Genomic DNA, 13073 nt, shown 5'->3' on the forward strand with positions numbered 1-13073 from the left:
TTTGCGTCAGACTTTGACATACTTTTGTAGTTTTTTAAGAATAAGTTTATTTCCTGTTCCAGCGTAAGTTCTTCAGGATCCATAAAGTAACTTGCTAGTTCCATGAATTGATCTATGATGCTTTTTGGTGCATATTGGATGGGGTGCATTTTAGTGGATTGTTGTTGAAAAAGATTAGAAAAAGTTCGTCCAGGAGATACTAGTGACGAAGTTATGGCACGGTTTACGTTGTTTCTGGCAGCTGCCTTTTCTTCTATGGCTTTGTTTATTCTTTGCTTTCGTATGGCCACATACTTTTTGTATGTAGGACAACCTCTCCAATTGGCTGGGTGACCAGCTTCACCACAATTATTACAGAAAGGGTCCGTCTGATCCTCTCTGGTACGGAGACACTCACCTGGTTCATGGTCGAGATTACATTTGACGCACCTGTAAGGGGAATTGCAATTCTTCGAGATATGACCCCACCTTTGGCATCTGCGGCATTGAATGTCTGTTTCTTTTTTCTTGGGGACTTCCCATTTAATAATTTGATTTAGAATGCCTCTGATGTTGGAAATATGAGAAATGTCCTTTCCTGGGGTCAGAGTTACCAGAAATAGGCCAGTGTCGAAATTTTTTTTGATGGAACTAGATGTTTTAAATTTGGTGACATCTGCTATTGTGTTTGGAACTTCTTTATTTAATTCGGCTTTAATGTCATCTATCGCAGTATTGGCAAATAGTCCCCTTAGAACTACAGAAGTTTGTTTGAATTCCTTTGGCGTAAATGAGTGAGAATGTATTTTCTTCTCACGTAAAATTGACATCATAGATGCGTGAACTGCTGGGTCAGAAAAATAGATTTTGCTCTTATTTTTGTTTATATTTTTTACTTTAAATGAGAAAATGGGAATTGTTGCTTTCAGCTTATCGACAAGTGTGGCAATGTTCACATTATAAAGGAAAATTGGAGGGCACCATTTTACTTTAGAATTGTTTTTGTTCTCGTTACTTTGTTGAGGTTTCTGTTTTTTTCTGGCTCACAGCGGCCAATGTCAATATCTGCCAGAACATCTAGTATGCCGAATCTATTCTGGTCTGCGGGGTTGTGGTTCGCCAATCTCTCAGAAAGGTCAGGAATTGAAATGTTTATCGGTGATAATGCACTTTCAAGTCGCTGACGCTTGCGGTCATTAGGGTTAATTTGGATTCAGCTTTTTCATTGTTCACAGCCGGCGGGTGATGACGAGAAGTTGAAGCTTCAACCTCTACAACATCAAATTCCATATCTTGGGGTAAAGGACCAGGCATCATAGATGCAGTTGTATGCAAATAGGATGCCTGAGATGTTATTTGTTATGTATTAAATACAATTAAACTTGGAATGAAAAATTCGCACAAAAAATACACGTCTGTTTAGTACCAGTGTTGCCAAAAATCCTCCATATTCCATATATTGTATACATTATAAGTTAAGCCCGAAGGCATAATCGATACTGCTGCATGTTTATGGGATCGATAACACATTTACTGATTATTTAGCCATCGCCGACAAGTCGTATCGATCCGACATTGTAAGATTCTTTACAAACACCAGCAGTCCGTCCGGAATAACTGACATTCTGTAAAGCGCATATAGTGGATTTTGGAAGTATAATGTGAACGAGGTATAAAGTACCGTGTTGACGGCGTAACATGGCTCATACGCCTTAGCGAAAAATTCGGCTCGCCGATAAAGACTTTTGACCGGTCTGGCATCGTACTCTTGTCAAAACACGATTAGAATTATCGTCAAAAGTGCGGTGTTTTATAATAAAGTGTAATATTTTCATTAATTTCATACTCAACTTGAAAAAATATTAGAGGTATCAGTTTAACCACGACTCATATCCGGAACTTTTATAAAGTATTAATAACTTAGAAGACCAATGGTTTTTTTTACTCACCAAAACATAATCTAACCTAAAAAAACTGATGAAATAATTACATTTTCAAATGCAATTGACCTTTTTCGAGCTCGGGGTGATATAAATACTTGTATGTGTTATTATTTTATTACAGTTCTTTAAATAATGGCTGCTCAATTCTTCAATCGCATTGGTCAACTGGGTTTGGGAGTTGCTGTTTTGGGTGGTGTTGTAAACTCAGCATTATATAATGTTGACGGTGGACATCGTGCCGTCATATTTGATCGTTTTACCGGTGTCAAAAATGAAGTTACCGGCGAAGGAACACATTTCTTCATTCCATGGGTACAACGTCCAATTATCTATGACATTCGATCACAGCCCCGTAATGTCCCAGTCGTGACTGGCAGTAAAGATTTGCAAAACGTCAACATAACTTTGCGTATTCTGTATCGTCCGATTCCCGACCAATTACCAAAAATTTATACAATTTTGGGTCAAGATTATGACGAAAGAGTACTGCCTTCGATTGCTCCTGAAGTCTTAAAGGCTGTTGTGGCCCAATTTGATGCTGGCGAACTGATTACACAGCGTGAGGTAAGTTGAAGCATTTTTTTTTTTTAACGAGGATAAGAAACTATGGCAAAGCGAAATTAAAAACGTGGGTGCAGTTGATAATAGGATTTTAGGGGTGTCGCAGAAAAGATTTATTTTAATGTTTAAAACTTCCAAAAGGGTAAATTAACTAAAATCACAATCTCGAATTCTTAGAACTTTAATATACTATTTAAAATATGTTGTGTATAGAGTATACTAGACCGATGGTCCTACTGACCAGCTATTTACAATTTTGAATTTCAAATTCAACATTGAACAATACAAAAATGAAAAATTGCTGCAGTTTTAAATCAATTGTTCCGAAACAAAAATGCGATTTAAAAAGCGTAGCTCTAATTTTGGACAGACCATCTGTCACCACATGTCTTTCAAAGTTGTCCTATCCTAATTTTAAGTTTTCGTAGATCTGTCGAATACCCCAATCAAAGCAATGGGAACTTACATCCATTTTCACCTCAATGTCAAGGTATTTCCTTATAGTCGAGTCCGAGCACCTTGCCTTATATTTCACCACTTCTCTAGAAGTAGCGGAGTATATTGTACTAAAGACATTCACTTGTCCCGACAACGAAGATTACAAAGTTTTTGTCAAATAAGAGTCAATGTTTTATACTAAATTAACACCCAGACTGCTTTCATACTGATTTTAATAGGGAGGAGGAAGGCGTGTAAATACTGCCTACTTGTAGCTTTAACTACCATACTTTATACTTATTTCACAATAACATTTAATTCAAGCTTAGCTGAAATTAATTAGATTTTTTTCTTTTCCAGATCGTTTCTCAACGCGTCTCCGACGATTTGACAGAACGTGCCAAACAATTCGGTTTTATTTTGGATGATATATCGATTACACATTTAACTTTCGGCCGTGAATTCACTCAAGCTGTTGAAATGAAACAAGTTGCTCAACAGGAAGCCGAAAAAGCTCGTTTTGTTGTCGAAAAGGCGGAACAACAGAAATTGGCCGCTATTATCTCAGCTGAGGGTGATGCTGCCGCTGCTGAATTATTGGCCAAGTCATTCGCTGATGCTGGTGATGGTTTGGTAGAATTACGTCGTATTGAAGCTGCCGAAGATATTGCCTACCAACTATCCAGATCACGTGGCGTTGCTTACTTGCCGGGCAATCAAAACACACTCCTTAATTTACCCAGCACCATTGCACAATAAGTGTCGATAATTTAAAATTTTAAATTCACCTATTGAACTTTAAGTTTTAGCATTTAAATGTGTTATATATGCTTTTCTACGATACCCCATCTAAAAATCAACTTCCATTTAATCGAACTTTTTTCGTGAAAAAGTTTTACAAATTATTATTTTTTTATTTGTTAAATGTGGAGAATACCACCACTCATCCCCTTAGAGCTCTTTGAAAGAGTGCAGTATACTTCATTGTATACCGAAAAAGTAATGGTGTCTTAAGTGAATAATAATTATAAATTTAAGATCTTTGTTTTATAAATCCTTAAGATAGGCATATTCCACCAAAAAAAAAAGGCAAATGAATTTGAAAAGCTCTAATTTTATTAAATGATGCCTCTATCTTTGTAAAAATAAAACGATTTAATCCACATATGTTTAATAATAAAGTGTTCATTTGGGTGGATGTGCCCGTCAGTTTAATAGTTGAGTCGTGTTAATTTCTCTTATTGATATAAGAATATGTAACAATTTCTAAGTAAAAATAAAACGAAAGTTTTTGAAGAAAGTATGTCAAATGCTTTTTTAGATAACATATCCAAGATTAAATTTTAAGGCAAATCATATAGAAAACTATTTGTTTACATTACATAAAAAATGGATGATTGTGGATCAAATTTGGGGTAACCATTTTGGACTAAAGGTGGGTATTAAGTTCGAGTTTAGCCGCTAAAGTGAAAACTAAATCAGTAAGAAAAATGCATGAAATTATACGTATTTGTTGCAATTTTTATTATAACTTGATGGGGAAAAGCCCAAAGCAAATTTTCACAAAGTTTGTATTCCTTAAAATGGATTATTAAAGAAAAGTAATCGTGAAAAAATGACGTTTTTAGCGGCTAAACTCGAACTTAATACCCATCTTAAAACTAAACTATAAATCGTTTCGATAACAACATCAATCGAAAAAGAAGTGGTGCCACTATTTATTTCGTATACGATGTGTAAATTTTTTACAATCGGAGACTGTTCGATTTTCGAAAATGTCGCAACTATGTATCAAAAGTGTTCGTTACCATTCGATTCCATTTGAGTTAGCGAAAAGGAGAAAAGTGTAAGTTATTTTTGTTATTTTTCATCCAAAATACTTTAAAATGTATTTTTTTAAGGTCATCCACTAGAAAAACCCACACACTAAACCAGTTTGAGGTAATGGTGGATTTTGTGTCGAAGCATCCTGGTTTGGAAAAAAGGTTTTTTTGAAGTCACCAGATGCAAAGACGAAATCGCACAATCTGTGGAAAAGATTGGAAGACGATTTTAACATGATGGGTCCACCTGTACGTGTCAGGTTGGAAAAAATTTATTCTTTAGAAAGCTTGAGTGCCAATAAATTCGAGAACGAGCTACCTGTGTGTGAACAAGGAGCTGAACAACTACATAGCTCAAAAACTTCTCATCCGTTTACTCCTTACTCTCCAACACCCACTCGTCGTGTGCGCTAATCCAGCAAAACGATCTTGGCCTATTTGGTGTTGATATCCATTCCTTGGTCAAGGAATTTTAATGTGGCAGCTAACTTTATTTCGAGCATTACCTCTGTAGAACGCTTTGCCGAGGCAAGCACATCCTTTATTTTGTCCATTACATAGTTGAATGGTTCCCTCGACAATCTGAAATTTTTAATAAAACTAACACACTCATTCAGGCAGTTAAATAAACAAAGATATTTATTAATTTTTATGCGAAAGCGATGATATATTTATGCCATCTCTCAACATTCTCCTTTCGGCCCGTTCATCGTTTCTTTCAAACCACAAAGCAACACTATCCATTTTATTGTATTTACTATTTTTTTTTTATTTTTTGTTTATCAATTTTTGACAATCACTGGCAATGCTGCCAAATTACACCTTTTTATTATTAGTGAGAGCCCAATAAACACAGGATGAGCGTTTTTCAAATGCAACAACTTTTCAGTTTGAGGGTAAATATAATTTTCAACATAAATTCAACTTGACTTGAAATAGCTCATCTTCAATACATATTCAAATTGTTTGCGCATTACTTCCAATTTGCCAAAATGTTGACGAAATCTTTGAAAAGGTGTTGAAGATAATATGAGAAAACTTTGACAAAACACTACCCTAAAATGCAACGAAAAAACCATGTGGTTTTCAATACTTATTTGTGCAACGAAGTTCGTGGTCAACTGCAAGAAATTAAAAAAATGGAAAATTTTAGACAAATAACCAAATAGTTTATAATAATAGGTAAGAAAAAATGAAATAAAACTTTAAGGAAGTCACTAAATGTATATCTCTTTGCAGAAAACTAAAATTATGGATTCTACGTTCTTGAAAACAATAAGAAGCTGACCGATGAAAAAATGGTGGACAATTAATCGGAACTGCTTCAAATAGTTTATAATAATTGGTACGTCAATATGAAAAATTAAATCAACACTTTAGAGAAGTCACTAAATTTAAATCTCTTTGCAGAAAACTAAAATCTTTGGATGCTACATTCTTGCAAACATTAAGAAGCTGACCAATGAAAAATGAGTGGCTTATCGACAAGAAAAAGTTTCCAGAAACATTACAAGTGCAACCAATTAAAATTGTTAAAAACAACAAATTGTTGAAATCAACAACTTCTGGATGAAAATGTGTATCACATCGTCAGTTTAATTCATATGCTATTATCAGTTTTAAATGGATATTTTGTGAATTCCTTCTGCTGGAAATCAATTCTAACACGCGGTCCAGTACGTTCCTAATTTCAAATTGCCCGCATGTTAACAAATTTTAATGCTGTTTTATGACACCAAAAGGAAGGAAATCGAATTATCAATGCAAAAGTGTTTACTAATAATGTTTAAGATATTTAAAGTTTTGTTGTTTGTTTTTTTTTTTTTGTTCTAATTTGTTGATATGTTTAATAAGATTATTATTTATCAATTGGTATTGTAGTGTATTATGTAGTGTAGTGTATTATTATATATTTTATTTTGATGAAAATGAATAAATTATACAAAATGCATAGAATTTTGGCTTTGACTTTCAATTTGAAGTGGGAATATCATTCATACAAATTTAGGTTGAAAAGTATTTGCAACGATGTTAATTTTGAATTTGACTCGCATCGAAAATTGTTTGACAAATTATTTAGTAGCGATGCATTTCAATTTGAGGATAACATTTGAGATATTATTACTAATGTGTTGAATTTCACTGTTGAGGGTAATGTCTGTTTTTTGTTGAGAACGATTTTCTCAACAATTTCTCAACTTGAATATTACCCTAATCCTTTGAAAAAATGTTTGAAAAATTGTTGAAATTTGGCAAACGTTTGTGTTTATTGGGAGGTCCCATTTTAAGTTAAAGCTGGCTACACTTTTTAGTTAATTCGATAGTATTACATAGTACGAAAGAAAATTCGAATCGAAAACAATTCTCGAATAAAATTAATTAACGAAACGAATTATATAGTAACCCCCCAGGACCCTTAAGAAGTCATATTAAATTGGCTTTTATATTTTATTTTTGGATGGTAGCTAGAAAGTGGATACCTACATCACCTACCCAATTTCAAATGGATGAATAATAAATTTCGGGCCTTTAATATATGACGCCTTTCGCATTTATTCTTTTTTTTATATACCAAATTATTCATATTTAGGCGCGTCAACAAGTAATATCGCATTTATATTTAGTCAACGACAATCCGTCCTCTTTTTATAGGCAAAGCTTCCTAGAAAATTCCCAAACCAAATAAAAACATCCCTTCATTTACACACCTCAGATTGTACTAAAATGGAATAATTAGGAAATAGACTGAAAACTTTCAAAAGAAAAATCATTGGTTTTATCTTGTTTCATCATTTGTACATAAAAACATTATAATTATTGCTAAATGCACATGTAAGGAAGACAATTGTTTATAGAAATAGTTTTACCATATAAATTTCTCCGATAAATGGATTTGAATATGGGGGTATAATCATTGCTAAAGGCACACGTAAGGAAGAACATTTTGCAAATATTTTTCAAAATAGTCATTATTCATGCTTATTTGGATTTGTGTTCACAGGGCTCAAATGCCCATGTGGCAGTGAAAAATTTAATCGTACGACAATGTCGTTCGAATCGTAGAACTCTAAACGATGGATATTTTTTACACCTTCACGGAATTCTTTGGCAGTTTTATGGGTGTCTTTCATTTTAGACGTTTCATTGGGATTATTGTATAGGTCATCCCCAGGCAATAAGTTAACTCGACAATCATTACATTTATTTTCAATAGGTAGAGTAACTTCAATGCCTTCAGTAGCTCTTTGCTGGGCAAATTTTTTCACTTCCTCTAGTTCGTTAAAGTTTAATAGTCTAGAAAGTTCATAAAACTGGGGAGGTGGCAACCAAATTTCTTTCTTGAAATGTAGCTGTAGATATTCCGCAGGTGTTTTCCACTAGAACGTCAAAGGTGTGATAAGTAATTTAATTTGCTCTTTGTGAAATAAATACTTACTGAAAAATCTGTGACTTCATTCTTTTCCTTTATCAAATCCGGTATTGTTTTTAAGGCTATTAAAAAGAAGGCCGTATCGAATCTTTGGAAACATAGCAAATCTGATGGTCAAAAATCTTTTAATTAAATAAAAACACAATTACCGTTTTTTAAATGTTGCCGGAGTAAACCAATTGGACCATTCATAAAGGCTCCACAAGTCGGGAACAATTTCCAATGTTTGGCAAAGATTTAAAAATTGATTGGCATCTTTGTGTACTAGTTTCTGCCAATGATGCCGGTCAAAGTCCTCTTTGAAGTTGCCATAGCCTTCGCCAGCCCCATCTTTTAAACTCTTACTGTCACGACAAAATATTACGCCCAGTTCTTCGAAGGCTTCTCGTATAGCGGCAATGCGTAGGGAAATTTCTCTAAAATTGTATAAAGCATGGTAGCAGATTATCAAAATGTTTTTATCTTGATGTACCTTTCAATAGCATCTGGGTTCTCATTTTTATAAATATTGGATTTTTTCGCTGTTCCTTCAGTTAGTAGTGCTAGTTGTTGTTTTGACACTCCCATGTTTTCAAAATGTTTACGCCACAATGGAGTTTCATCTGCTGGCTCTTCAAATACTCCCCCAGGAAATACAGCGGAATTAGGCATAAAAGTGGCTTGCGGTGGTCGTTTGAACAGTAATGCCTTGTAGTCTGGTTGTTTTTTGACCCGAATTTGATCTCTTGCCAGTATAATTAAACTGGAAGATTTTCGAAAACTTGCTACCACCTGCTTCGCCATATTCACACTTTTCCAAGATTAAAGCAACAATAATTGCGCAAGATTGGTACCGGACTCCAATGTCCAATTATCTCTCCACATTGGTAAACATTAAACAGCTGATCATTCAATAACCACCATAGACCAATTAAATATAAGACATCTCAAATGAATTCACAGAGCTCATAGACCAATTAAATATAAGACATCTCAAATGAATTCACAGAGCTGTAGTTTGTCTGCACACCGTAGAGGGCTCTTTTTCGTCTGCAATTGAGTGATTTTTTAATTTGGCTTTATTTTTGTTTTCTTTCCTTTGTTCTCTTGATGAAACACAAAATATTGTAAAAGCTTATAAAATTTGATCCATTCACACCTTTTTTGTAATGCAAATTGGCTGCTTTGTACGGTAATTCTTGTTTTCCAAAAAGAAATTGAGTCACTTGACTGCGCAATTGAGTGGAATGACTGCGCTCTGCAAATAAACAAAACCATGGTAAATTCACTTGAGATGTCTATACCTTCCTTGGTCTATGATAACCACTCAACAGCAGGCATAGACCAAGGAACCCTGCCAAGATTTTTTGAATTTGGGGACTCTTTTGAGAATCCCCACTACGTCGAAAACAATCATATACGACATCAAAAACACGTCGGAAAAGCGCCGTCACTATTGAGAAGTTGTACCACGCCAAGTTACTACAAAAATGTTTCGCATGAGTGCAATTATTAGGTGCCTTTATAGATCAATTTAGAACGACGCCAATAAGGGACCCTCCAAACAATCAGAAAAAGTGCATTTTAAGATAGTTGTAAAAGAATCATTGTGGTCGAGTAAAACACGTTTGTTTAGATATTTATTAATTTGATTAAACATTTACAAATTCTTAAAAATATAACATTTATACCACTATCACATTACATTTAACATAATTTTTGGCATTAATGATGATGTTGAGTTACAAGTAGCGAGTTACATGTTGCTGCGTCTATCAACCAGTGTTTTTATTCCATGGAGGCAGCGTGTCTGTAAAATATCTGAAAAACAATCACTTTATTCCATTTGGAAAATCACCAAATTGTTCACCAATATACCTTTCACAATTTTAAGCGTATAATCTATGTTTTCAGAACTTTATTTTCGTTTTTATTTAATTAAAATATAACAAGCTGGTTGCGCTTGGCGTTTCACAAAAAAAATGGCTTTTTTTACAGTAGGGATGGCAAATTACTTGCATGTACATTTTGATGTACCTTTTAATGATGGTTGAAGTGACATTTACGAGTCTGTGGTAACGATGAGGTTGAAATGGAACTTTGAAATGCTGGCAGGGAAGGTACTCTATATTTTCTTGGTCTATGCAGCAGGGTACACTCATGGCTGAACAAGAAGGTTGAATCATGGGCCCATATGATTACAATTTTTTTATTTCGACAAAATTTTAAGATGTCAAAATCATATGTTTATGGTGATTGCAGCTCTCCAAATGACACTGCATAGCAAATGCATCTCAAACAAACTCGCGCATTCATAGCTGGAGAATTGTTCAAAGATGACTTGAGTATCTTGATAACATATTCCAGACCCAAAATACCAAGCACATCAGTTTTTAAACTGCATCATAAACTGGTTTTGTTAATAGATGGCGAAGATCCATTTGACTGACTTTCATTCTTAACTTTGGTGGGTATTATAGTCTTATTTGTCTCATATCGGCGTTCCTCGGATGAATTATCCGCTTCACAATCACTCATAGGTGACGCAATTAAATTTGAACCTTTATTTTTCTCTGGATTTGAATTATTTTTTCAGGCCAATTGAAAGAATAAATAATTGCCACTTTTACCAATGCCATACGATTTTGACTTCTTAAAATTGTAAACAACATATTGAAATTTGTTGTTTTTGTTATCGTGATTCAACCTCCTTATTCAGCCATGGGTACACTTAAGTGTACACTGACTTACGATACAATTATTTATGAGGTAGCCAAGGTATATTTAGGAAGGTAGTTTCAAGCTATCAGATGATTAAAATTTTTTCATTTGAGCAGAACTTTGGTTGTCGGTATCTGCTTAATGGCATAGGCGTAGCTAAAGGGGTTTTATGGGGTTTTCATCTCCCCCTACCAAATTTCTTCCCATCTATAAGTATTTATTTTTTCTCTTTTTGAGGTATCTTCCCAATGAGCACACATCGTAGCTTTTACCCCCTACGAAAATGTTGCTAGCTACGCCAATGTTTAATAGACAATTGTGACAAATAAAAATAAAAATTCAAAATAAAATTATTTTATACCAAAAATTTTGAATTTTCAATTTGCTTTAAATTTATGACAGAAAAGTATCGAAATAAATTATCCTCATAATTGATGGTAAGAATTACTTCAATTATTCTTGTAGACCGTATCATATTTCGAAGCATACATCGATCATTTCCAGATTTTCTCTATTTTAAATTTCCAACTTGTTGAACATATTGTTCAACAAGTGAGAAATTTAATTCAATTTGACTGACAATCGAAGTTTCAATATGGCGACTGACATTTTTGTTTTTGTAATACTAAAACTACCTTACTAAATCTGCCTTGGAGGTAGCCTTATTTCATCAGGTGACTTTGAACGGCTCATCAAAATGTAAAAAAATATTGTTGACATTTTTAAATTATGTTGTTGTAATTAACGTCGAAAATTTAAATTGTATTTGAAATTCGGAAAAAAACATAAATACCACGGGAAAAATGAGAAAATGTCTGTGTAACAAACGGGTAAATGGTGAAAAGGTCCATTTTTTTCTATTCCCAAAGAGATCGAAGGTATTGTAATTGGATGGCAATTTGTTAAAAAGATTAAAAAGAAATGCGCCAATAATTATTTGCTTCTGCCAACGACTGAGCCCTTCATAGTGGACAGTATTTCAACGAAAGAGTAAGTAATTTGGAGTTCTATCGATGAAAAAATAATAATGTTTGTGCTCCGCAATAGTTTTTGCCGCACGTTGACCATTGTAGTCCAAGGGAGAGCGTTCATTGGCACCACCCTGCCAAGATTTTTTGAATTTGGGGACTCTTTTGAGAATCCCCACTACGTCGAAAACAATCATATACGACATCAAAAACTCGTCGGAAAAGCGCCGTCACTATTGAGAAGTTGTACCACGCCAAGTTACTACAAAAATGTTTCGCATGAGTGCAATTATTAGGTGCCTTTATAGATCAATTTAGAACGACGCCAATAAGGGACCCTCCAAACAATCAGAAAAAGTGCATTTTAAGATAGTTGTAAAAGAATCATTGTGGTCGAGTAAAACACGTTTGTTTAGATATTTATTAATTTGATTAAACATTTACAAATTCTTAAAAATATAACATTTATACCACTATCACATTACATTTAACATAATTTTTGGCATTAATGATGATGTTGAGTTACAAGTAGCGAGTTACATGTTGCTGCGTCTATCAACCAGTGTTTTTATTCCATGGAGGCAGCGTGTCTGTAAAATATCTGAAAAACAATCACTTTATTCCATTTGGAAAATCACCAAATTGTTCACCAATATACCTTTCACAATTTTAAGCGTATAATCTATGTTTTCAGAACTTTATTTTCGTTTTTATTTAATTAAAATATAACAAGCTGGTTGCGCTTGGCGTTTCACAAAAAAAAAAAATGGCTTTTTTAACAGTAGAGATGGCAAATTACTTGCATGTACTTTTTGATGTACCTTTTCATGATGGTTGAAGTGACATTTACGAGTCTGTGGTAACGATGAGGTTGAAATGGAACTTTGAAATGCTGGCAGGGCAAATACCTTGATTGTGGGGAAATCACGTACACCATATTGACCACCCAAAGATTTGTGCTCATCAGCATCCACAGCTCCTGCTTTGATGAGACCCTTCAAAGCTTTAGCCAATTTTTTGACTCTGACAATGGCCACACTAGTTTGCATAGAACAACCCAACAACCCAAATGGGTCAACCACAAGCAGGTCAAAATTGGAGAGAGTTAGTTCAACAAAAGCGTCACTGGGGGAATACATGCCCCAAACAGTGGGCATCACTGGATAAAGAAATTCCAAAAAATATTGCACAAACATTTTTGTATCTGTTTATTTACTTTTTACTGACATTT

General features: G+C 34.2%; 2 protein-coding genes and 3 long non-coding RNA genes across 6 annotated transcripts; 2 read left to right on the top strand and 3 right to left on the bottom strand.

Moving 5' to 3' along the window:
* The first annotated feature begins 1678 nt into the window (after positions 1-1678).
* On the top strand, positions 1679-4224 carry Phb1 (prohibitin 1). 2 transcript variants are annotated; one of them, XM_075294128.1, is made up of 3 exons: positions 1679-1801; positions 2044-2486; positions 3282-4224. In XM_075294128.1, the coding sequence occupies exons 2-3, from the start codon at positions 2055-2057 to the stop codon at positions 3678-3680; spliced, it is 831 nt and encodes a 276-aa protein (XP_075150243.1). In that variant the 5' UTR covers positions 1679-1801; positions 2044-2054; the 3' UTR covers positions 3681-4224. The 2 variants fall into 2 exon arrangements, with proteins under 2 accessions (XP_075150243.1, XP_075150242.1); XM_075294127.1 differs by having other exon boundaries at positions 1692-1847.
* A 1388-nt stretch (positions 4225-5612) lies between these two features.
* Positions 5613-6700, top strand: LOC142227535 (uncharacterized). Its single transcript, XR_012719887.1, has 3 exons — positions 5613-5926; positions 5984-6089; positions 6155-6700. It is a non-coding gene; the product is annotated as an uncharacterized LOC142227535 (long non-coding RNA).
* A 797-nt stretch (positions 6701-7497) lies between these two features.
* Positions 7498-9061, bottom strand: LOC142224355 (acyl-coenzyme A diphosphatase NUDT19-like). The gene is made up of 4 exons (XM_075294130.1): positions 8647-9061; positions 8324-8590; positions 8181-8262; positions 7498-8121 (listed from the first exon to the last, which is right to left on the bottom strand). Exons 1-4 carry the CDS (start codon positions 8955-8957, stop codon positions 7714-7716), a joined length of 1068 nt encoding a protein of 355 aa, XP_075150245.1. The 5' UTR covers positions 8958-9061; the 3' UTR covers positions 7498-7713.
* Positions 9062-9760: 699 nt separating this feature from the next.
* On the bottom strand, positions 9761-10161 carry LOC142227536 (uncharacterized). Its single transcript, XR_012719888.1, has 2 exons — positions 10032-10161; positions 9761-9974 (listed from the first exon to the last, which is right to left on the bottom strand). It is a non-coding gene; the product is annotated as an uncharacterized LOC142227536 (long non-coding RNA).
* A 2068-nt stretch (positions 10162-12229) lies between these two features.
* On the bottom strand, positions 12230-12744 carry LOC142227537 (uncharacterized). The gene is made up of 2 exons (XR_012719889.1): positions 12501-12744; positions 12230-12443 (listed from the first exon to the last, which is right to left on the bottom strand). It is a non-coding gene; the product is annotated as an uncharacterized LOC142227537 (long non-coding RNA).
* Between the last annotated feature and the right edge of the window lie 329 nt (positions 12745-13073).

This window comes from Haematobia irritans, chromosome 2, assembly GCF_050003625.1.
Source record: "Haematobia irritans isolate KBUSLIRL chromosome 2, ASM5000362v1, whole genome shotgun sequence".
In the NCBI taxonomy this organism is placed as follows: Eukaryota; Metazoa; Arthropoda; class Insecta; order Diptera; family Muscidae; genus Haematobia; species Haematobia irritans.